Raw genomic sequence first — 24834 nt, forward strand, 5'->3', positions numbered from 1 at the left:
TTTTTAAGGAAATTTTTATTTTCGGGGGGGATTTTTTTTTTTTTTTTAAGGAATTTTTTTTTCAGGAATCTTGAATTTTTTTAAAGGAATTTTTTTAGGGAATTTTAATTTTTTAAACGGATTTTTTGGGGGGAATTTTATTTTTTTTAAGGAATTTTTTTCCGGGAATTTTAGTTTTTAAAGGATTTGTTTTTCGGGAATTTTTTTATTTTTTAAGGATTTTTTTTGGGGATTTTTTTTATTTTTTAAGGATTTTTTTTTTTAGGGAATTTTTAGGGTTTTTTAAGGATTTTTTTTTTTAGGGAATTTTTAAATTTTTTGGGAATTTTTCTTATTTTTGGGGGGTAATAAAAGTGCCTGGATTGCCACGCCTGGAAGCTCCTTAATTATTATTAATTCTTCCTGGTTAATTAATTATTATTATTATCATTAATTAAAGATTATTGCCATTGGAGGGGCCCGGAAGCCTCTGGAAAAATTCTGGAATTCCAGGGAAAAAAAAGAAAATTCGGGATCCTTTTGGAATTCCAGGGAAAAATTCTGGAATTCCGAGGAAAAATTCAGGATCCCTGTGGAAGGTTCTGGAATTCCGTGGGGAAAAAAACCCCGGAATTCCATGGAAAACTCTGGAATTCCATGAGAAGTTTCCGGATCCCTCTGGAAGCACCTGGAAAGTTTCTGGAATTCCTGGAATTCCATGAAAAAAAAACCTCGAGATCCTCGCGGAAAGTTCTGGAATTCCACCGGGGAAAATCGGGATCCCGCTGGAAAAGTTCCGGAATTCCGGGAGAAAGTTCTGGATCCCTCTGGAAGCACTGGATCGTTTTAGAAAAGTTCTGGAATTCTTGGAATTCCCGGAATCCCGGGGAAGGTTCTGGATCCCTTGGGAAAGTTCTGGAATTCCAAGGAAAAATTCTGGAATTCCATGGAAAGTTCTGGATCCTTTTGGAAGCACCGGGGAAATAGAAAGTTCTGGAATTCCGTTGGGGGGGGGGGGGGAGGAAATCTGGGATCCTTCTGGAAGCCTCTGGAATTCCATGGAATGTTCCGGGATCCCTCGGGAATGTTCCGGATCCACAGGAAAAGCTCCAGGATCCCTCTGGAATGTTCTGGATCCCCCTGGAATGTTTTGGGATCCCTCTGGAATGTTCTGGGATCCCTCTGGAATGTTCTGGGATCCCCCTGGAATGTTCTGGATCCCTCCGGAATGTTCTGGGATCCCCCTGGAATGTTCTGGATCCTCCTGGAATGTTCTGGGATCCCTCCGGAATGTTTTGGGATCCCTCAGGGACGCGCTCAGATCCAAGCCCTCCGTCCCAGGCGGGAAGATCCCAGCGGATCCCAGCTGGATCCCGGATCCCTCTGGATCCTCTCGAAGCTCCGGGAAAAGCTCCAGCGCTGCCGAATCCCGACGGGAACGTCCCAATCCCGGGGGGAGTTCTCTGTCCCAGTCACTCCCAGTCCATCCCAGTCCATCCCAGTGGATCCCAGTCCCTCCCAGTCACTCCCAGTCCATCCCAGTGGCTCCCGGTCCATCCCAGTTGATCCCAGTCCCTCCCAGTCCATCCCAGTGGCTCCCAGTCCATCCCAGTCCATCCCAGTCGCTCCCAGTCACTCCCAGTCCCCTCCCAGTCCATCCCAGTGGCTCCCAGTGGATCCCAGTCCCTCCCAGTCCATTCCAGTCACTCCCAGTGGATCTCAGTCCATCCCAGTGGATCCCAGTGGATCCCAGTGGATCCCAGTCACTCCCAGTTGATCCCAGTCGATCCCAGTCAGGGCTCAGGGTGCTCGGGGGCCCTGGAGAAGATCCCGGCGAAGCGCCGGAGCCGCCGATCCCAATGGGAATTTCTCCCTCCCAGTCCATCCCAGTCGCTCCCAGTCCATCCCAGTGGCTCCCAGTCCATCCCAGTCGCTCCCAGTGGCTCCCAGTGGATCCCAGTCAGGGCTCAGGGTGCTCGGGGGCCCCGGAGAAGATCCCGGCGAAGCGCCGGAGCCGCCGATCCCAATGGGAATTTCTCCCTCCCAGTCCATCCCAGTCCATCCCAGTTCATCCCAGTCCATCCCAGTTGCTCCCAGTCCATCCCAGTGGCTCCCAGTCGATCCCAGTCCATCCCAGTCGCTCCCAGTGGCTCCCAGTGGATCCCAGTCAGGGCTCAGGGTGCTCGGGGGCCCCGGAGAAGATCCTGGCGAAGCGCCGGAGCTGCCGCGCGGCCGAGCTCGACTCCTGCTGCAGCCGCCGGTTGTTCTGGCGCAGGTTGGCCACCTCGGCCTGCAGGAACACCTTGTCCTGCTTCTCCTGCGGGGGAAAAAACGGGAATTGCGGGAAAATCGGGATTTGGGCGGAGGAAAAAGGGAATTTTCATGGGAAGAAACGGGGTTTGAAAAAAAAAATTGGGATTTTTTAAGGGTTTTTTTGGGTGTTTTAAAGAGGATTTTGGGGGGTTTTTAGTGATTAACGGGGGATTTTTGGGAATTCTTTCAGGGGAAATGGGAATTCGGGAGAAATCTAGGATTTTGAAGGGAAAAAAAAATTTCAGGTTAAAAACTGGGAATTTTTGGGGAAAAAAATTGGGATTTTTTTTAGTGGATTTCTTGGGCGGTTTTGAGCGAGTCAATGGGGATTTTGAAAACAAATGTTTTGGATGCGGAGGGTAAACGGGGATTTGGGAAAAATCTGGGATTCGGGGGGAGAAAAATGGAATTTTTGGGGAGAAAAAAGGGAATTTTTAAGGTAAAAATGGGGTTTTTTAAAAAAAAATTCGGGATTTTTTCGGGATTTTTTGGGTGTTTTAAAGAGGATTTTGGGGGTTTTTTCAGTGATTAACGGGGGATTTTTGGGAATTCTTTTAGGGAAAATGGGAATTCGGGAGAAATTCGGGAATTTGGGGGAACTTCGAAGGGAAATTTGGGTGTTTCAGGTAAAAAAACGGGGATTTTGGGGGGAAAAATCGGGATTTTTTTAGTGAATTTTTGGGGGGTTTTGAGTGAATAAATTTGGGGGGGAAAAGTGGGAATTTGGGAAAAATCTGGGAATTGTCATTTTTGAAATTTAAAAAAAACAAAAAGTGGATTTTGGGGGAAAACCCCCCCAGTTTTTAGTGAATTTCGGGTGGTTTCGAGTGAAAAATCGAGTTTTAGGAAATTTCCCATTTTATGGAGAAGAATAAAAACTCAGGAAAAAACCCCCGAGGAGGCTCAGGGAGTTTTGAGGGAACAATTTGGATTTTTGAGCAGAAAATCGGGAGGTTTTTAGTGGAAAACGGAAAATTTTTTTTTGGGATTAATGGGGAATTTTGGCGGGAAAATTTCTGGAATTTTGGAGGGAAATTTTGGGGGGGGAAAAACCCTCCGGAGTTTGGGTTTCCCTCACCTTTTCCAGGTCGCTGTGGAGCTGCTTCAGCATCGCCTCCAACTGGGAAACTTTTCCTGGGAGATCCAGAGGGGCGGGGGAGGGGCTGGGGGGAGAAATTCAGGATTGGGAGAAGCGAAAACGGGGAAAAAAAATCCCCCGGATTGGCACAAACTGAGGGAAAATGGATTCAATCCCCCCAAATTCCCGTTTTCTCCCCCAAATCCCCTCCCAACAATCCCCAAATCCCCCCAAATCCCCCCAAATTCCCGGTTTTTTCCCCTCCCCAACCCCCCCCCAAAATTCCCAATTTTCCCCCCAAATCCCCCCAAATTCCCATTTTTTTTCCCTGCCCCAACCCCCCCCCAAATTCCCAATTTTCCCCCCAAATCCCGTTTTTTTCTCCTCCAAAATCCCCTTTTCCCACCCCAAATCCCCCCAAATTCCCGGGTTTTTTCCCCTCCCCAAACCCCCCCCCAAAATTCCCAATTTTCCCCCCAAATCCCCCCAAATTCCCATTTTTTTTCCCCTCCCAAATCCCCCCCCAAAATTCCCAATTTTCCCCCCAAATCCCCTTTTCCCACCCCAAATCCCCCCAAATTCCCGGTTTTTTTCCCCTCCCAGATCCCCCCGAAATTCCTTTTTCCCTTTGGGCCCCCAAATTCCCGGATGTTGGGGAACCTGAGTGGGGGGAGGGGCGCCGCCCGCGGGGGTCTCTCGGGTGGGGGAGGGGCCGGGGGCGGCTCCGGGCTCAGGGCGGGGTCGGTCAGCGAGAACAGCGACACGGCTCTTTGCACTGCAACAGCCCAAAATCACCGGAATTGCCGAAAAAATCACCCAAAACTACCCCAAAATCAGCCGGAATTACCCAAAAATGATCACCCAAAATTACCCCAAAATCAGCCGGAATTACCCAAAAATGATCACCCAAAATTACCCCAAAATCAGCGAGAATTGCCAAAAAATTAACAAAAAAATTACCCCAAAATCAGCCGGAATTACAAAAAAAAAAATCAACCAAAATTACCCCAAAATCAGCCCGAATTGCCCAAAAAAATCACCCAAAATTACCCCAAAATCAGCCGGAATTACCCAAAAATGATCACCCAAAATTACCCCAAAATCAGCCGGAATTGCCAAAAAAATCACCCAAAATTACCCCAAAATCAGCCGGAATTACAAAAAAATTAACAAAAAAACTACCCCAAAATCAGCTGGAATTACAAAAAAAAAAATCACCCAAAATTACCCCAAAATCAGCCGGAATTGCCGAAAAAATCACCCAAAATTACCCCAAAATCAGCCGGAATTACCCCAAAAATGACCCCAAAAAATACCCCAGAAAGAGCCAAAATTACCCCCCCAAAAAAATCCCAAAATCGTCCAAAATTACCCCAAAAACCGACCCAAAAAATCACCCCAAAATTGTCCCAAAACGACCCAAAACGACCCAAAACGACCCAAAACGACCCATTTTTGACCTCCCCAATCCGCAATTTTTTTTTCCCCCCCAGAATTTCGGGCCCCAAAATTCCCACTTTCCCCCCCCCAGATTTTGGGATCCCGAATTCCCAAGTTTTCCCTGGGATTTCAGGATCCCAAATTCTCCATTTCTCCCAGATTTTTGGGCATCCACAATTCCCGATTTCTCCCGAACTTGGAGATCCTGAATTCCCGATTTTTCTGATCCCAAATTCCCGATTTTTCCTGGAATTCCAGGATCCCGAATTCCCAATTTCCCCCGAATTTCGGGCCCCAAAATTCCCACTTTTCCCCCCCAGATTTTGGGATCCCAAGTTCCCATTTTTTCCCCCAAATTTCTGGATCCTGAATTCCCGATTTTTCTGATCCCAAATTCCCGATTTTCCCTGGAATTCCAGGATCCCAAATTCCCAATTTTCCCCGAACTTTCAGGCTCCCAAATTCTTTCTTTCTCCCGGATTTTGGGCTCCCAAAATTCCTGATTTCCCCCCGAGTTTTTGGCTTCAAAATTCCCGATTTTCTCCCAAATTTTGCCGATTCCAAATCCCGGATTTTTCCCCGGATTTTCCCAACCCAAATCCCGGATTTTTCCCCATTTCTGGCCTCTCGAATTCCCTTTTTTCCCCGATTTTTGGGCTCAAAACTCCCCGATCTTGCCCCAAAGTTTCCTGCTCCCAAATCCCGGATTTTTTCCCGGATTTTTCCCGGATTTTGGCCTCCCAAATTCCCGTCGTTTTTCCTCTCTCACCTTCGTAGGCCTTGGCGGCGCTGACCAGCGTTGCCCATTCCAGCCCGGCCGTGTCGGGCAGCGGGATCAGCCCCGGGTCCAGCCGGGCCACGGGGCCTGAAAGTGCCACAGAATTCCCACGAATTCCACGAATCCCCAAAAATTCCAACCCTGAATTCCCAAAATTCCCCCCAAAAATCTGGGTGAAAATCGCAAAAAATCCCGAATTTCTGCTCAAAATTCCACCCGAAATTCCCCCAAATCCTGATTTTCCAACCCAAATCCCCACCCAAATCCACCGATCCCAAAAATTCCTCAAATCCCCAAAAACTCCAACCCAAAATCCCCCAAAAATCTGGGCTGAAATCGCAAAAATTCCCGATTTTCTGCTCAAATTCCAGCCCAAAATGCACCGAAATCCCCAAATCCGGCAGCCGGATTCAGCCCAAACTTCCCCAAATCCCCAAAATTCCTCAAATCCCCCAAAATTCCACCCGAAATTCCTGAAATTCCCCAAAAAATCTGGGTGAAAATCCATCAAAATCCATCCAAACCCCCAAATCCGGCACCTAAAAAATTCCCAAAAATCCCCAAAAAATTCCTGGGAAATTCCCCCAAAAATCTCAAAAAATTCTCAAAATTCTCAAAAAATTCCCCAAAAAATCCAAAAAAATTCCCAAAAATACCAAAAAAATTCCTGAAAAATTCCCCAAAAATCTCAAAAAATTCTCCAAAAAAATCCCCCCAAAATTCCCCCAAAATTCCCCAAAATCCTCCAAAATTTCCCATCTAAACTTCCCAAAAACCCCTAAAAAAACCCTGAAACTTTTCAAGAAATTCCCCAAAATATCCCAAAAAATCCCCAAAATTCTAAAAAAAATCCCCAAAAACTCCCCAAAAAATCCCCAAAAATTCCCAAAATTCTAAAAAAATTCACAAAAAATTCCCCAAAAAATCCCCCAAAATTCCCAAATATTCCCACAGATTTCCAAAAAATCCTCACAAAAATGCCCAAAAAAACCCCCCAAAAATTCCCAAAAATTCCCCCCAAAATCCCCCCAAATCCTCCAAAATTTCCCACCTAAAATTCCCCAAAATCCCAAAATCCCCCCACCCCTCCCCCCCAGTTTTCCGGAATTGCCCGACTCCCGGAATTCCGACCTCTCCTGCCGTCCCTCCGGGCGGGCAGGGTGCTGCTGCTGCTGCTGCTGCTGCTGCTGCCGCTCCCGAAGCCTCCCGGGGCGTTTTCCGGGAATTCCCGGCTCGGGGGATTTTTGGGAATTCTCCCGGGATTCTCCCGACGGCTCCCGCACAGAGATTCGTCCGACAGCGTCCTCTGCAGGGCCTGGAAACGGGGGGGGGGGAAAAAAAAACCGGGAATTGTCGAGATTCCTCCCAAAAATTCCCCGAATTCCCGAGGGTTGAAATCCTGGGGAAATGGGGAAATTCCGGAGGTTTTCCCAGGAAAAATCCCTTTTGGTTTTTTGCCCCGTTAAAAAAAATATTCCCGTTTTTTTTTTTTTCCCGTTAAAAATGGAGAAATTCCAGGGTTTTTCCGGTTAGAAATGAGAAAATTCCAAATTTTTTTCCAATAAAAATGGAAAAATTCCAGAGGTTTTTTTTCCCCCCCCAAAAAAATTCCCATTTTTTTTTTCTCATTAAAAATGAGAAAAAAAATCCTGATTTTCTTCAATGAAAAACGAGGAAATTCCAGGTTTTTTTATCAATAAAAATGAGAAAATTCCAGGGGTTTTTCCATAAAAAATGTGAAAATCTGGAATTTTTTCCCTGTTAAAAATGAGAAAAATTCTCGATTTTTTTTTCCCGTTAAAAACGGAGAAATTCCAGGTTTTTCTGGTTAGAAATGAGAAAATTCCAAATTTTTTTCCAATAAAAATGGGAAAATTCCAGGGTTTTTTTCCCATTAAAAAACGGGAAAATTCCGAGGTTTTTTCCAGTTAAAAACGAGAAAAATCTGGAAATTTTCCCATTAAAAATGGAGAAATTCCAGGTTTTTTTCCCCATTAAAAACAGGAAACATCCCAAGTTTTTCCACTAAAAATCAGGAAATTCCGGGTTTTTTCCACTTCAAAAAACGGGAAAATTCCGGGTTTTTTTCCAACAAAAGAAGGGGAATTTCCCGGTTTTTTCGCCTGGAATTCCCAAAATTCCCAAAATCCCCGAGGGTTAAATCCGGGGAAAACGGGAAAATTCCCGAGTTTTTTCCCCAAGAATCCCAAGTTTCCCCCATTTTTGGGGCCAAAACCTCGGGAATTTTTGGGGTCGGGAATTCTGGGAATTCTGGGAATTCTGGGAATTTCAGGGAGAAAAATTGAGGATTTTTTGCCATTTGGGGGTTAAAAACCCCAGAAAATTCCCGGGTTTTGAGCTAAAAAATGGGAATTTCCCCCATTTTTGGGGCTGAAACTTTGGGAATGTTAACATTTAAAGGTTCAGGAATTTCGGGAATGTTAGGAATTCTGGGAATTCTTGGAATTTCAGGGAAAAAAACCAGATTTTCACCATTCCTGGGGCTGAAAAACCGGGAAAATTCTCAGTTTGGGGACTAAAACCCCCCAATTTTCCCCATTCTTGGGGCTAAACCCTCGGGAATTTCAGCATTTCGGGGCTCAGGAATTCCGGGAATTCGGGGAACTCCGGGAATTCCCGGAATTTCAGGGAGAGAATTCCAGCTTTCACCATTTTTTTTTTTTTTGGCCAAAAAAAATCCGCATTTTCACCCTTTTTCCCTCCATTCCCGGGGCTCAAACCTCGGGAATTTCGGCATTTGCCCGTCGGGGGAAATTCCGGGAATTCCGGGAACGTCGGGAATTGCGTCTCACCGGGGCGGGCTCGGGCTCGGGGCAGGAACTGTCCATCAGGATGAGCCGCTTGAGGTCGTCCTCGATGGAGGATTTGGGGAGACGCCGCGGGGAGCGCAGGTCGCGCAGGGACGCCCGCAGCCGCGGCTGCCCGAACACGTTCACCTGCCTGGGAGAGACAATTCCCGGAATTCCATGGAAAATCCTGGGAAAAACATCAAAATCTGCCCGAATCCCCAAAAATTCCCACAAAATTCCCGTGAAAATCCCTCAAAATTCCATCAAAATTCCATCAAAATCGTTCAAATCCCGCAGCCGCGGCTGCCCGAACACGTTCACCCGCCTGGGAGAGACAATTCCCGGAATTCCATGGAAAATCCTGGGAAAAACATCGAAATCTGCCCGAATTCCCAAAAATTCCCACAAAATTCCCTCAAAATCCATCAAAATCGTTCAACTCCCCCAGCCGCGGCTGCCCGAACACGTTCACCTGCCTGGGAGAGACAATTCCCGGAATTCCATGGAAAATCCTGGGAAAAACATCGAAATCTGCCCGAATCCCCAAAAATTCCCACAAAATTCCCTCAAAATTCCATCAAAATCGTTCAAATCCCGCAGCCGCGGCTGCCCGAACACGTTCACCCGCCTGGGAGAGACAATTCCCGGAATTCCATGGAAAATCCCACAAAATCCGGGAAAAAACCACCAAAATCTGCCAAAATCCCCCAAAATTCCCAAAAAAATCCCATTAAAATCCACAAAAATCCGTCAAAATTCCATTAAAATCCATCAAAATTCCATTAAAATCCACCAAAATTCCATTAAAATCCATCAAAATTCCATTAAAATCCGTCAAAATTCCATTAAAATCCACCAAAATTCCAAAAAAATCCACCAAAATTCCATTAAAATCCCCCAAAATTCCATTAAAATCACCAAAATTCCAGTAAAATCCACCAAATCCCATTTTTTAATTCCAAATCCTGATTTTTTTTTTACCCCGAATTCCCAAATTTTCATCCCAAATCCCCATTAGTTTTCCCAAACTCCCGTTTTTTCTCCCCAAAATCTCATTTTTCCGTTCCCAAATCCCAAATTTTTATCCTAAATTCCCACTTTTTACCTCAAATCCCATTTTTTTACCCCAAATTCCCAAATTTTTACCCCAAATTCCCATTTTTCCCCCCCAAATCCCGTTTTTTCCCCAAATTCCCATTTTTTCTCCCCAAAATCACCTTTTTTGGTTCCCAAACCCCAAATTTTCCCTGAAAATTCCCCGTTTTTTCTTCCCAAATCTTTTTTTCCCAAATTCCCGTTTTTTCTTCCCAAAAATTCCATTTTTTTCTCCCCAAAAATTCCATTTTTTTTCCCAAATCCCTTTTTTTTACCCCAAATTCCCAAATTTTTATCCCAAATTCCCGTTTTTCCCCAAATTCCCATTTTTTCCCCCAAATTCCCATTTTCCCCAAATTCCCGTTTATCCCAAATTCCCGTTTTCCCCCAAATTCCCGTTTTTTCCCCCCAAATTCCCATTTTTCCCCCAAATTCCCATTTTTCCCCAAATTCCCGTGTTTTTTTCCCAAATTCCCGTTTTTCCCCAAATTCCCGGTTTTTTTTCCCAAATTCCCGTGTTTTTTTCCCAAATTCCCGTGTTTTTCCCCCAAATTCCCGTTTTTTTTTCCCAAATTCCCGTGTTTTTTCCCCAAATTCCCGGTTTTTTTTCCCAAATTCCCGGTTTTTCCCCCGTTCCCCTCTCACGTTTTCGGCTCCTCTCGGGCCCTTCCCGGAGTTTTGGGCTGCAGGGACTTGGCAGCCGACGGCGGGATCTGGGACACGGGAACCGGCCTGGAAATGGGGGAAGATCCGTCTTTGGCACCAAAACTGGGAGTTTTCACCAAAATTCGGGAGGTTTAAGAATTCCCAAAAATCGAACCAAAGTTCTGGAGTTTTTAAGGAAAAAAAAGGGAGTTTTTAACCCAAAATTGGGAGTTTTAACCCAAAATTGGGAGTTTTCACCAAAAATTGGGAGTTTTTAACCAAAATTGGGGATTTTAACAAAAAATTGGGGATTTCAAGAAAAAAAATGGGGATTTTTTTACTGAAAATTGGGAGTTTTTACCAAAAAATTGGAGATTTTAAGGGGGAAAAAAGGGAATTTTAAACCAGAAATTGGAATTTTTAAGAATTCCCAAAAATTTAACCAAAGATCTGGAATTTTTAGTGAAAAGGGGAGTTTTTAAACCAAAAATTGGGATTTTTAGCTAAAAAAGGGGATTTTTAACCAAAAATTGGGAGTTTTAAAACAAAATTGGGGTTTTTAACTAAAAATTGGAAGTTTTAAACCAAAATTGAGATTTTTAAACCAAAATTGGGGTTTTTAACCAAAAATTGGGAGTTTTAAACCAAAATTGGGTGTTTTAACCAAAAATTGGGTTTTTAACCAAAAATTGGGGATTTTAAATAGAAAATAGGGATTTCAAGAAAAAAATGGGGAATTTTTTACCAAAAATTGGGGGTTTTTACCAAAAAATTGGAGATTTTAAGGGGGAAAAAAAAGAGATTTTTAACCAAAAATTGAAATTTTTAAGGAAAAAATGCAAGGTTTGACCGAAAATTGGGAGTTTTTGGGAAAAAAGATGAGATTTTAACAACAACTGGAGTTTTTAGCCCAAAGCTGGGAGGTTTTAAAGCAAAAAACGGGGATTTTAAAGGAAAAGTTGGGAATTTCAACCAAAAATTGGGGATTTAATTCAAAAAATCGTCCGGTTTGGAGAGAAAACGGAGTTTTTAATAAAAAAGGGAATTTGACCCAAAAAAAGAGGGATTTTTAACCAGAAAATGGGACTTTCGACCAAAAAAACGTGGGAAGTTTTAGAGAAAAAATTGGGAATTTTAACAGAAAAATTGGGAATTTTAATCCCCAAAAATTGGGAATTTTAACCAAAAAAAAAAAAATCGGAATTTTTAACCGAAAAATTGGGAATGTTTAACAGGAAAATCGGTAATTTTAACGCCAAAATAGGAAATTTTGACAAAAAAAATTTGGAATCTTCAACCAAAAAATCGGAAATTTCAACCAAAAAAATTTTGGAATTTTTAACCAAAAAATCAGGAATTTTAAACCAAAAAAAGAGGGAATTTTTAACAGAAAAATTGGGAATTTTAACCACAAAAATCAGGAATTTTTAACAGAAAAATTGGGAATTTTAACCAAAAAAATCGGGAATTTTTAACAGAAAAATTGGGAATTTTACCCCAAAAACCGGAGAATTTTTAGCAGAAAAATCGGGAATTTTACCCAAAAAATGAGGAATTTTTAGCAGGAAAATCGGGAATTTGACCCAAAAATCGGGGAATTTTTGGCAGAAATATTGGGAATTTTACCCAAAAAAATCGGGAATTTTTAACAGAAACCCGGGAATTTTAACCGAAAAAATCGGGAATTTTTAACAGAAACCCGGGAATTTTAACCAAAAAATCGGGAATTTTTAGCAGAAAAATCGGGAATTTTACCCAAAAAATGGGGAATTTTTAGCAGAAAAATTGGGAATTTTAACCAAAAAATTTGGGAATTTTTAGCAGAAAAATTGGGAATTTTAACCCCAAAAAGGGAATTTTTAACCGAAAAATGGGGAATTTTTAACAGAAAAATTGGGAATTTCAACCAAAATATCGGGAATTTTTAGCAGAAAAATTGGGAATTTTACCCAAAAAATTCGGGAATTTTTAACAGAAACCCGGGAATTTTAACAGAAAAAATCGGGGATTTTAAGCAGAAAAATCGGGAATTTTACCCAAAAAACTGGGAATTTTTAGCAGAAAAATCGGGAATTTTAACCAAAAAATTTGGGAATTTTTAACAGAAAAATCAGGAATTTTAACCAAAAAACGGGGAATTTTTAGCAGAAAAATTGGGAATTTTAACCCCAAAAAGGGAATTTTTAACCGAAAAATGGGGAATTTTTAGCAGAAAAATCGGGAATTTGACCCAAACCGGGGAATTTTTAGCAGAAAAATCGGGAATTTGACCCAAACCGGGGAATTTTTAGCAGAAAAATCGGGAATTTGACCCAAAACTCGGGAATTTGACCCAAAACTCGGGAATTTGACCCAAACCCGGGAATTTGACCCAAACCCGGGAATTTGACCCAAAACTCGGGAATTTGACCCAAAACTCGGGAATTTGACCCAAAACCCTGGACTTTGACCCAAACCCCGGGAATTTGACCCAAAACCCGGGAATTTGACCCAAAACTTGGGAATTTGACCCAAACCCGGGACTTTGACCCAAACCCCGGGACTTTGACCCAAACCCCGGGACTTTGACCCAAAACCCGGGAATTTGACCCAACCCCGGGAATTTGACCCAAACCCCGGGACTTTGCCCGGCGGCGCCGGCCCGGCCCGGCCCTCGCCCCACCTGGCCGCGGCCGAGGCCTCGGGGGGCGGCGGCGTTGCCGCAGCTCCGGCCGGGATCGGCGCCATTCCAGGGAATTCGGGGCGATCTCCGCGACTCGGCGCCGGCCTCGGCCTCCGCGCAGCTCGACACGGCCGAGTGGCTGCCGGGGGGAGGCTCGTTCTGGGGGGAAAAACGGGAATTCCGGGAATTCCGGGAATCCTGGGAAGCCGGGATCCCCAAAATCCCCGGAATTTTGGGATTTTTTGGGGGGTTTTTTTCGGGATTCGAGGGGATTTTCTTCGAGGTGTTTTAGGGAATCTTTCGACAATTCCGGGGAGTTTTTTTTTTTTTCCCAGGATTTCCGGGCGGGGGTTGTGGGATTTTTTTGGGAATTTGGGGGTTTCTAAGGGGATTTGGGGATTTTTGTTTTTGGAATTCCAGGGATTTGGGGAGGTTCCGGGCTCGGCCCGGGGGTCACTGCAGCTGGACGAGGCCGAGTGGCTGCAATGAAGAGGCTCGTTCCGGGGAGAAAAACGGGAATTTTCGGAATTTTGGGAATTCTGGGAAGCCGGGATCCCCCAAAACCCCCAAAATTCCCGGATTTTTTGGGCGACTCCAGGGCTCTGATTCCGATTTTTTCAGGGGGTTTTTTTTGGGTGAGATTTTCTTTTTTTTGGGGGGGGTTTTCAGGGCCGTTTCCGGGAATTCCGAGGATTTTTTTGGGAATTCCGAGGAGGGTTTGGCGATTCCGGGGGAGGTTTTTTTTGAGGGGGTTTTTTGGGGAATATCAAGGGGGTTTTTTGGGGGGAATTTTGGATTCAAGGGATTCCTGGGTTTTTTTTCGGCAATTCCAAGGGTTTTTTCCCAAGATTCCAAGGATTTTTGCGGGAGTTTTTTGGGAATTCCAAGATTTTTTTCAGGAATTCCGGGATTTTTTTAAAAAAAAAGTTCCAGGATTTTTGGGGAGGCAGTCGGGGGAATCTTTCCCACCGGGCTCAGGATTTTTTTGGGAATTTCACCGTTTTTGGGACAATTTTTTGAGGGATTTTTTCAGGAATTCCAGGATTTTTTTAGGAATTCAGGGATTTTTTGTGCTCCCGGGGGTTTTTTCAGGATTTTTTTAGTGATTCCAGGGATTTTGGGGGGATTTTTTTGGGGAATTTCGCCATTTTGGGGGCGATTTTGGACGGGATTTTTGGGGGGGGGGGGGAATTCCAGGATTTTTCCAGGAATTTGGGGGAATTCCAGGATTTTTCGGGGCGTTTCTCACCTTGGGCAGGCGGTTGGGGGAATCTTTCCCTCCGGGCTCGGGCCGCGCCGGCCGTTTGCCGGGAATTCTGGCCGGGGCCGGGACGTGCCACAGCGGCTCTGGAAGAACCAAAATGTGGGAATTGGGGAGTCGGGATCAGGATCACACCGCTCCCGCCCCTTTTTCCCAGATTTCCTCCCCCAGATCCCAAAATTTCCCAAACTTCCCTCCCAAATCCCAAACTTTCCTAAATTTCGTCCCCAAAATCCCCAAATTTCCCTCCCTAAATTTCCCAAAATTTCCCAAATTTCCCTCCCCAAATCCCCAAAATCCCCAAAATCCCCAAATCCCCAAAATCCCCAAATTTCCCAAAATTCCCAAATTTCCAGACCTGCTTTGAGCCTCTCAGCGCCGCCCTCGTGTCCGATCCCGGCGGCCTCCGAGTGTCCAGAATTCCCGGAAGTCCCGGAATTCCCGGAATTCCCAGGCTGTGGCTCCGCCGGGAAGGTCGCTCCCCTCTGCGGCCTGAGGGAAAAAACGGGAATTATGGGAATTCCACACGCGGAAAAATCCCCGTTTTCTCCATTTTTCCCACTTTTTTCCCCATTTTTTCCACTTTTTTCCCAATTTTCCCCCCATTTTTCCCAATTTTTCCCCCATTTTCCCTAATTTTTCCCCCAGTTTCTCCCATTTTCCCCCAAATTTCCCCAATTTTCCCCCAAATTTCCCCCAATTTCTCCCTTTTCCCAATTTTTCTCAAATAATTCCCGATTTCCCCCTTTTCCCGCCATTGCTCCCCAAATTTTCCCATTTTCCCCAAATTTTCCCATTTTTTTCCCATTTTCCCTCAGTTTCCCCCATTTTCTCCCGTTTTTTATGATTTTTCCCCAATTTTCTCCCATCTTCTCCCATTTTTTGTGATTTTTTTCCCAATTTTCTCCCATTTTTTATGATTTTTTCCCAATTTTTCCCATTTTCTCCCATTTTTTGCGATTTTTTTCCCAATTTTTCCCATTTTTTATGACTTTTTCCCAATTTTTTCCCATTTTCTCCCATTTTTTGTGATTTTTTCCCAATTTTCTCCCATTTTCTCCCATTTTTTTATGATTTTTTTCCCAATTTTTTCCCATTTTCTCCCATTTTTTGATTTTTTCCCCAATTTTCCCCATTTTTTGATTTTTTCCCAATTTTTTCCCGTTTCCCCCCATCCTTCCCCTCCGTTTCCCCCTTCTTTCCTGATTTTCCCCTTTTCCCAAATTTCCCCCGTTTTTCCCCCATTTCTCCCCATTTTTCCCCAAAATTTCCCCGTTTTCCCCAAGTTTTCCCGTTTCTCCCCCATTTTTTCGCCTCGTTTTTCCCGTTTTCCCCCAAATTTTCCCAATTTCCCCCCAATTTTTCCTGGTTTTTTCCCACCTCTCCCCTCTGGAGCTCCCCGGGGCGGAGAAACTCCCGGAGCTTTGGCGGAACGACGAGGAGCCGGAGTGGGGAGACTCGGGGAAGCTCAGGGGCCTGGAATGGGGCAAAAAACGGGGAAATTGGGAAAAAACGGGGAAATTTGGGGAGGGAAAAGGGGAAATCGGGGGAAAATGGGAAAAAATGGGGAAAAATGGGGAAAATTTGGGGGAAAATGGGGAAAATTTGGGGGGAAAATCGGGGAAATTTGGGGAAAAATGGGGAAATTTGGGGAAAAAATGGGGAAATTTGGGGGGAAAATGGGGAAATTTGGGGGAAAATCGGGGAAATTTGGGGAAAAATGGGGAAATTTGGGGGGAAAATGGGGAAATTTGGGGGGAAAGGGGGAAATTTGGGAAGAAATGGGGAGAATGAGGGAACGAACGCGGAAATTGGGGGGAAAAAAGGGAAAATTGGGAAAATGAGGTGAAAACATGGAGTGGGGAAAGGTGGGAAAAATGAGGGAGGGAAATGGGGAAATTTGGGGAAAAAACGGGGAAATTTGGGGGGAAAATGGGGAAATTTGGGGGGAAAACGGGGAAATTTGGGGAAAAACGGGGAAATTTGGGGGAAAAATGGGGAAATTTGGGGAAAAAATGGGGAAATTTGGGGAAAAAATGGGGAAATTTGGGGAAAAAATGGGGAAATTTGGGGAAAAAACGGGGAAATTTGGGAAGAATGGGAAAATCGGGAAATTGGGGGGAAAAATGAGGGGGAATGAATGGGGAGATTTGGGAAAAACGGGAGGAGTTTTGGGCGGGTTCTTTGGGATAATCCCACGAATTCCCGCACCTTTCCCCCGGGGCCCGGCTGCGGTTCCCGGCGCGGGATCCCGGGATTTTGGGGGGAAATTTTGGCTGGATTTTTTGGGAATTTTGGGAGGATTTTTGGGGAATTTCGGGAGGATTTTTTGGGGAGTTTTGGGAGGATTTTTGGGTGGAATTTTGGGAGGATTTTTGGGGAATTTTGGGAGGATTTTTGGGTGGAATTTTGGGAAGATTTTTGGGGAATTTTGGAAGGATTTTTGGGTGGAATTTCGGGGAGGGATTTCTGGGGGAACTTTGGGAGAGGATTTTTGGGGAATTTCGGGGAGGATTTTGGGTGGAATTTCGGGAGGATTTTTGGGGGAATTTCGGGTGGAATTTCAGGGATGTTTCTGGGACGCCCCCCTCACCTTTTCCCGTGGCCCGGCTGCGGTTCCCGGTGCGGGATGGCCGGCGCGGCCGGTGCCCGTTTGGGCGGCGCCGCGGGTGCCAGCCGGGGCCCGCTGCGGAACGGGGCCCGGAAAGGACCCGGCAGCGGCTCCGGGAACGGCTCCGGGAACGGCTCCGGGGAACGGCTCCGGATCCGCCCTCGGCTCCGCCACAGACTCCGACCAGCCCCTGCGGGGACACGGGGGACGCGTGCCACGCGGGGACACCGCGGGCATCGGGGGTGCCACCGCCGGCACCGCGGAAAGGTGGCGCCACGGCGGCGCCGATGGGACCGGGGGAACGGGGGGCGCCGGTGGCACTGGGAGGGGCGCCGCTGGGACCGGGGGACAGGTGGCACTGGTGGCACCGGTGGGACCAGGGACAGGTGGGCACCGGTGGCACCCAGATGTCACCAATGTCGTCCAGGACACCGCGATGCCACCAGCGGCACCCAGGACTCCAAGATGGCGCCCAGGGCCACCAATGGCACCCAAATGTCACCATTGGCACTCAAGACACCCAGATGCCACCAATGGCACCCAGATGTCACCAAGGTCATCAATGGCGCCCAAATGCCACCAATGGCACCCAAGAGTCCAAGATGGCACCCAAGGCACCAATGGCACATGGATGGCACCAATGGGGACAATGATGTCACCAATGACACCCAAGACTCCAAGATGCCACCAATGGCACCCAAGAGTCCAAGATGGCGCCAACGGCACCAACGGCACGTGGATGGCACCAACGGGACAATGATGTCACCAATGGCACCCAAGACTCCAAGATGGCGCCCAAGGCACCAATGGCACATGGATGGCACCAATGGGACATGGACGTCACCAATGACACCCAAGACTCCAAGATGGCGCCAACGGCACCAACGGGACAATGATGCCACCAATGGCACCCAAGACTCCCAGAAGCCACCAAGGGCCACCCAACCACCGCCCACGGCCCCACCCACCTCCTGGGCGTGCCGTCCTCGTGCGGCGGCACGATGACCACGGTGACGGTGACCGAGGTGCGCAGGAGGTCGATCATCTGCTCGTGGCTCAGGGCCACGGCGGCCACCTTGCACACACTCGAGGAGGCGGCTGCCGCGCCGCAGGCCGGCCTGCCAGGCGAAGCCGTACTCCTCCACCTCGGCCACGCTGCCGTCGGGGGTGCACGTGGAAGCCCAGCTGGCCGAGGCCGTTGCGGCGCAGCGTCATGTCCCACCAGCGGCGCAGCCCGGCGTGGTCACCTGGCGAAGGCGGACGGCGTTCCCCGGGGTTTGTTTTTTTTTTTTTGCCCGTTTTCCCCCTTGCTTCAATTCCCATTTTTTCCGTGTCCCCGTTCTCCCCCCCTTTTTTTCCTCCCGGTTTTTTTCCCCCCATTTTTTTCCCACCGTTTTTCCCCCTTTTTTCCCGCCATTTTCCCCCAATTTTCCCTTTCTCCCGCCGTTTTTTCCCCTCCGTTGCCCCAAATTTTCCCCCTTTGCCCCATTTTTTCCTCCTTCCCCATCTTCCCTCCATTTTCCTCCCCATTTTTCCCTCATTTTTTCCCCCTCCACACCCCCCAATTTTTCCCCATTTTTTCCCCACTTTCCCCCATTTTTCCCCTTCATTTCTCCTCCTTTTCCCCCATTTTTTCCCCTTTTTCCCTTCATTTGCCTCCATTGTTTTCCTCATTTTTTCCCTATTTTTTTCTCCATTTCCCATTTCTCCCTATTTTTGCCCCATTTCCCTCCATTTTTCCCCATTTCCCCAAATTTTCCCCCCATTTTCCCCCTTTTTCCCCAATTTTTTCCCCATTTTCCCCTCATTTTTCTCTCATTTTTTTTTTTTCCCCAATTTTCCCTTTTTCCCCAATTTTTCCCCATTTTCCCCCATTTTTTCCCCTTTCTTCCCCCTTTTCCCTTCATTTTCCTCCCATTTTCCCCTCCAATTCCCTCTTTTCCTCTCAATTTCTCCCCCCAATTTTCTCCCCCATTTTCCCCTCATTTTCCCTCAATTTCCCCCAATTTTTCCCCTCATGTTTTCCCCATTTTTCCCCCTATTTTTTCCCCATTTCCCCCAATTTTTTCACCCATTTTCCCCCCCATTTCCCCCATTTTTTCCCCCATTTTCCCCCATTTTTTTTCCTCATTTCCCCCCATTTTTCCCATTTTTTCCCCATTTTTCCCCCCATTTCCCCCCAACTTTCTCCCCCATTTCCCCCATTTTTTCCCCCATTTTTCCCCAATTTTTCCCATTTTCCCCCCATTTTTCCCATTTTCCCTCCCATTTTTCCCATTTTTCCCCCCATTTCCCCTCAATTTTCTCCCCCATTTCCCCCAATTTTTTCCCCATTTCCCCCATTTTTCCCCATTTTCCCCTCATGTTTTCCCCATTTTTCCCATTTTCCCCCCATTTTCCCCCATTTTTCCCATTTTTTTCCCCATTTTCCCCCCATTTTTTTCCCCATTTTTCCCATTTTCCCCCCATTTCCCCCATTTTTCCCATTTTCCCCCATTTCCCCCATTTTTCCCATTTTTCCCCATTTTCCCCCCATTTCCCCCCAACTTTCTCCCCCATTTCCCCTCAATTTTCTCCCCCATTTCCCCCAATTTTTTCCCCATTTCCCCCCATTTTTCCCATTTTTTCCCCATTTTCCCCCCATTTTTCCCATTTTTTTCCCCATTTTCCCCCATTTTTTTCCCCATTTTTCCCATTTTTTCCCTATTTTCCCCCCATTTTTTTCCCCATTTTCCCCATTTTTTCCCCATTTTTCCCCATTTTTTCCCCATTTTCCCCCCATTTTTCCCATTTTTTTCCCCATTTTCCCCCCATTTTTTTCCCCATTTTTCCCATTTTCCCCCCATTTCCCCCATTTTTCCCATTTTCCCCCATTTTCCCCCATTTTTCCCATTTTTCCCCATTTTCCCCCCATTTCCCCCCAACTTTCTCCCCCATTTCCCCCTCAATTTTCTCCCCCATTTCCCCCCAATTTTTTCCCCATTTCCCCCCATTTTTCCCATTTTTTCCCCATTTTCCCCCCCATTTTTCCCATTTTTTTTCCCCATTTTCCCCCATTTTTTTCCCCATTTTTCCCATTTTTTCCCCTATTTTCCCCCCATTTTTTTCCCCATTTTCCCCATTTTTTCCCCATTTTTCCCATTTTTTCCCCATTTTCCCCCCATTTTTCCCATTTTTTTCCCCATTTTCCCCCCATTTTTTTCCCCATTTTTCCCATTTTCCCCCCATTTCCCCCATTTTTCCCATTTTCCCCCCATTTTCCCCCATTTTTCCCATTTTTCCCCATTTTTCCCCCCATTTCCCCCCAACTTTCTCCCCCATTTCCCCTCAATTTTCTCCCCCCATTTCCCCCCAATTTTTTCCCCATTTCCCCCCCATTTTTCCCATTTTTTCCCCATTTTTCCCATTTTTTCCCTATTTTCCCCCCATTTTTTTCCCCATTTTTCCCATTTTTTTCCCCATTTCCCCCCCATTTTTCCCATTTTTTCCCCATTTCCCCCCCATTTTTCCCCCCATTTTTCCCCCCCCCAACTCACCTTCAGCCTCTGCACGATCTCCTTCACCTCCTCGGCCGCTCTCCGTCCGCTCCTTCCCCTCCTTCCCCCTCCCGCCGCCGCCGCCGCCGCCGCCGCGCCGGCCCGGACGCTCACCAAATCCCCGCGGCCGTGATAAATCCTCAGCGTCGTCCCCTCGGCGCCTCCAACCCGATCACGTCCCCCGGTGAAACAATTAAAAACCACCTCCTTGGCCTCCAGATCCACCAACACCACGAACTCCTTGGAAATCCCCAAAACGCACGGGATCTCCGCCCCGCCCCTTGCCGAAATCCGACGCCGAGACGCGCCAAGAGACGGCGCCGGCGCTCTCCAGCTCCGCCAGAGGCCGAGCTTTGGATTTCTCCTTTTTCTTGGAAGCCAAAGAGATGAGGTTGAACTTCCCCGGCCGTGTCCAAGGGCGTGTTGGTGACGTAGTTTTCCGCCAGGTCCCGGAGGTATTCCTGCCGGGTCCTGGTGGCCATGGTGCGGAATTTGTGGGATTTGTGGGCGGCGTTCTCGGCGTTGATGGCTTTGGCCAAGAGGAAGGCGCGGAAGAGGTCGGAGCGGCGGAAGGTGACGCCGGACGGAGGGACGGGGGGGCCGAAGGGTGGGACGTCCTTGGAGCGGGGTGACGGCCACGCTTTTTCGGGGGAGGAAACGAGGGATTTGGGGGCGTTAGAGGGTGGGGAAGGTCTTGGGGGGTTGGTCAAGTTGGGGTTCTTCAAGGTTTGGGGGTTGGTCAAGTTGGGGGCTCTTCAAGGTTTGGGGTTGGTCAGTTTGTGGGGTTGGTGAATTTTTGGCGTTTTTCAAGGTTTGGGGTTGGTGAATTTGGGGTTTTTAGGGTTGGGGAAGGTCTTTGGGGTTGGTCAGTTTGGGGTTGACTAATTTTGGGATCTTCCAACCAATTTTTTGGGATCCTTGGATCTTTGGGATGACCCAGATCTTGCGGTTCTTCAAGGTTTGGGGTCGGTCAATTTCTGGCCTTGGTCAGTTCGGGGTTTTTAGAGGGCTGGGAAAAATTTCGGGGGAATTTTTTGGCAAATTTTGAAGAGTTCTTGTAGATTTCCCGGAATTTTTGCAAATTTGTGGGGATTTTTTGCAAATTTCGGGGGATTTTTTGCGAATTTTCGGTAAATTTTACTTGTTTTTAGAAAAGTTTGGGGCTTTTTAGGAGTTTTTTTTTGCAAAGCTTTCAAAATTTGTGAGGATTTTTTAAATCTTCTGGAAATTTTTGGCAATTTTTTTTGGCATTTTGACAAATTTTTAGAGGTTTTGGGGATTTTCTCGTAAACTTTTTGAGAAGTCTTGAAAATTTTGGGGAACTTTGGCAGATTTTTGCCACTTTGGGGGAGTTTTTGCCAACTTTTGCAATTTGGGGATTTTTCGGATTCTTTTCTGTAATTTTCGGTAAATTTTCCGTATTTTCAGTAAACTTCTTCAAATTTTGGGTGGAATTTTTTTAAATTTTGGGGAATTTTGGGAAATTTTGGGGGATTCCTCACCTGTAAGAGACGCTGTCGGAGCAGGGGAAAGTTTTTACAAAGTTTTGGTAATTTCTCCGTATTTTTGGTAAATTCGGGGGTAAATTTTTTCCGATTTTGGGGAATTTGGGGGGGAATTTTGGGGGAATTTTGGGGGAATTTTGGCGGGATTCCCCACCCAAAGGAGACGTTTTCGGAGCAGGGGGAATTTCTTACAAACTTTCGGTAATTTTTCCAGTTTTTTGTTAAATTTTCCGTATTTTCCGTAAATTTCTTCAAATTTCGGTGTGAATTTTTTTAAATTTTGGGTGGAATTTTTTTTAAATTTTGGAGGAATTTTGGGGGGAATTTTGGGGGGGATCCCTCACCTGTAGGAGACGTTTTCGGAGCAGGGCTGGTGGGGCGCGGACGATGATGAAGACGTGCTGGAAGTGGGAGCGCGGATGTTCTGCGGCGTGAACGGCAACGCGCCCGGCTCTTGGAAGATGATGGTGACGATGTCGTTGCCGATGTGGCGCTTCCGGAGCAGCTGGAGTTGGGGACAAAAAGACGTTGGGAACGGGCGGGGATGAAGGTTGGGGGATGGGGCCGAGTAAGGTTTGGGATGGTTCAGCTCTTGGGAGGGTTCAAAGGAATTTTTGGGATCAATCAGCCAATCTTTGGGATCGTCCAATCCTTGGGATCACTCAACCAATCTTTGGGATCGTCCAACCAATCCTTGGGATCACTCAACCAATCTTTGGGATTGTCCAGTCAATCTTTGGGATCATCCAAACCTCGGGATCACTCAACCAATCCTTGGGATCATCCAACCAGTCTTTGGGATCATCCAAACCTTGGGATCACGTCAACCAATCTTTGGGATCATCCAGCCAATCTTTGGGGTCGCCCAACCAATCCTTGGGATCACTCAACCAATCTTTGGGATCATCCAAACCTTGGGATCGTCCAACCAATCTTTGGGATCATCCAACCAATCTTTGGGATCACTCAACCAATCTTTGGGATCATCCAACCAATCCTTGGGATCATTCAACCAATCTTTGGGATCATCCAACCAATCCTTGGGATCGTCCAGCCAATCTTTGGGATCGTCCAACCAATCTTTGGGATCATCCAAACCTTGGGATCACTCAACCGATCTTTGGGATCGTCCAGCCAATCTTTGGGATCATTCAAACCTTGGGATCATCCAACCAATCTTTGGGATCACTCAACCAATCTTTGGGATTGTCCAACCAATCTTTGGGATCATCCAATCCTTGGGATCACTCAATCAATCTTTGGGATCGTCCAACCAATCTTTGGGATCACTCAACCAATCTTTGGGATTGTCCAGTCAATCTTTGGGATCATCCAAACCTCGGGATCACTCAACCAATCCTCGGGATCACCCAACCAATCTTTGGGATCAGCCAATCTTTGGGATCATCCAACCAATCCTTGGGATCACTCAACCAATCTTTGGGACCGTCCAACCCTTGGGATCCCCCAATCCCAGAGATCTTCCAACCGAACTTCGGGATCTCCCAACCCTGGGGATCCGCCGACCCCCCAGGGACGGACGACCCCGGCGCGGTGCGGAAGCTGCGTGCGGGACCTGCTGGCGGTTGTTGGGCGTGTAGGGCAGCATGGTGGACACGTGGAACATGATCTCGTAGTCCTGGTACGTGGTGTAGAGCGAGTGCGTGCCCGTGGAGTCGGCTGCGGGAAACGGGAAAAGCCGGTGAACTGCCGGGAACTGACGGGGAAATGCCGGGGAACTGACGGGGAAATGCCGGGAACTGCCGGGGAAATGCCGGGAACTGCCGGGGAAATGCCGGGGAAATGCCGAGGAACTGCCGGGGAAATGCCGGGAACTGCCGGGGAAATGCCGGGAACTGCCGGGGAAATGCCGGGAACTGCCGGGGAAATGCCGGGAACTGACGGGGAAATGCCGGGAACTGCCGGGGAAATGCCGGGAACTGCCGGGGAAATGCCGGGGAAATGCCGAGGAACTGCCGGGGAAATGCCGGGAACTGCCGGGGAAATGCCGGGAACTGCCGGGGAAATGCCGGGAACTGCCGGGGAAATGCCGGGAACTGCCGGGGAAATGCCGGGAACTGCCAGGGAAATGCCGGGAACTGCCGGGGAAATGCCGGGGAACTGCCGGGGAAATGCTGGGGAAATGCCGGGAAATGCCGGGGAAATGCCGGGAACTGCCGGGAAATGCCGGGGAAATGCCGGGGAAATGCCGGGGAAATGCCGGGGAACTGCCGGGGAACTGCCGGTGAACTGCCGGGAACTGCCGGGGAAATGCCGGGGAAATGCCGGGGAAATGCCGGGAACTGCCGGGGAAATGCCCGGGAACTGCCGGGGAAATGCCGGGGAAATGCCGGGGAAATGCCGGGGAAATGCCGGGGAACTGCCGGGAACTGACGAGGAAATGCCGGGGAAATGCCAGGGAAATGCCGGGGAAATGCCGGGGAAATGCCGGGGGAAATGCCGGGGGAAATGCCGGGGAAATGCCGGGAACTGCCGGGGAAATGCCGGGGAAATGCCAGGGAAATGCCGGGAACTGCCGGGAAATGCCGGGAACTGCCGGGGGAACTGCCGGGGAACTGCCGGGGAAATGCCGGGGAAATGCCGGGAACTGCCGGGAAATGCCGGGAACTGCCGGGGAAATGCCGGGGAAATGCCAGGAACTGCCGGGGAAATGCCGGGGGAAATGCCGGGGAAATGCCGGGAACTGCCGGGAAATGCCGGGAACTGCCGGGGAACTGCCGGGGAACTGCCGGGGAAATGCCGGGAACTGACGGGGAAATGCCGGGGAAATGCCGGGAACTGCCGGGGAACTGCCGGGGAACTGCCGGGGAACTGCCGGGGAAATGCCGGGAACTGCCGGGGAACTGCCGGGGAAATGCCGGGGAACTGCCGGGAACTGCCGGGAACTGCCGGGAACTGCCCCGGGAACTGCCGGGGAAATGCCGGGGGAAATGCCGGGGAAATGCCGGGAACTGCCGGGAAATGCCGGGGAACTGCCGGGGAAATGCCGGGGGAAATGCCGGGACGGAACTGCCCGGGAAATGCCGGGAAATGCCGGGAACTGCCGGGAAATGCCGGGAAATGCCGGGAACTGCCGGGGAACTGCCGGGGAAATGCCGGG

General features: G+C 47.7%; 1 protein-coding gene across 1 annotated transcript; it reads right to left on the reverse strand.

The window, feature by feature from the left end:
* Window positions 1-24: 24 nt before the first annotated feature.
* LOC136305569 (signal-induced proliferation-associated 1-like protein 3) lies at window positions 25-23393 on the reverse strand (the record flags this gene model as incomplete). The annotated part of the gene is given in 26 exon segments (XM_066208845.1): window positions 25-2296; window positions 3371-3455; window positions 4031-4145; window positions 5580-6183; window positions 6700-6903; window positions 8402-8549; window positions 10139-10206; window positions 12801-12959; window positions 14050-14147; window positions 14420-14553; window positions 15442-15537; window positions 16655-16747; window positions 16818-16862; window positions 17641-17756; window positions 17758-17838; window positions 17840-17893; window positions 17896-17919; window positions 20209-20238; window positions 20293-20484; window positions 20486-20611; window positions 20613-20834; window positions 20836-20848; window positions 22058-22089; window positions 22091-22129; window positions 22132-22218; window positions 23290-23393. Coding segments are annotated over 26 exon segments (3119 nt in total), but the record flags the coding sequence as incomplete, so codon positions are not given.
* Between the last annotated feature and the right edge of the window lie 1441 nt (window positions 23394-24834).

The sequence above is a fragment of the Chamaea fasciata genome, unplaced genomic scaffold (genome assembly GCF_029207755.1).
Source record: "Chamaea fasciata isolate MVZ Bird 193981 ecotype frontalis unplaced genomic scaffold, bChaFas1.0.hap1 SCAF_495, whole genome shotgun sequence".
Lineage (NCBI taxonomy): Eukaryota > Metazoa > Chordata > Aves > Passeriformes > Sylviidae > Chamaea > Chamaea fasciata.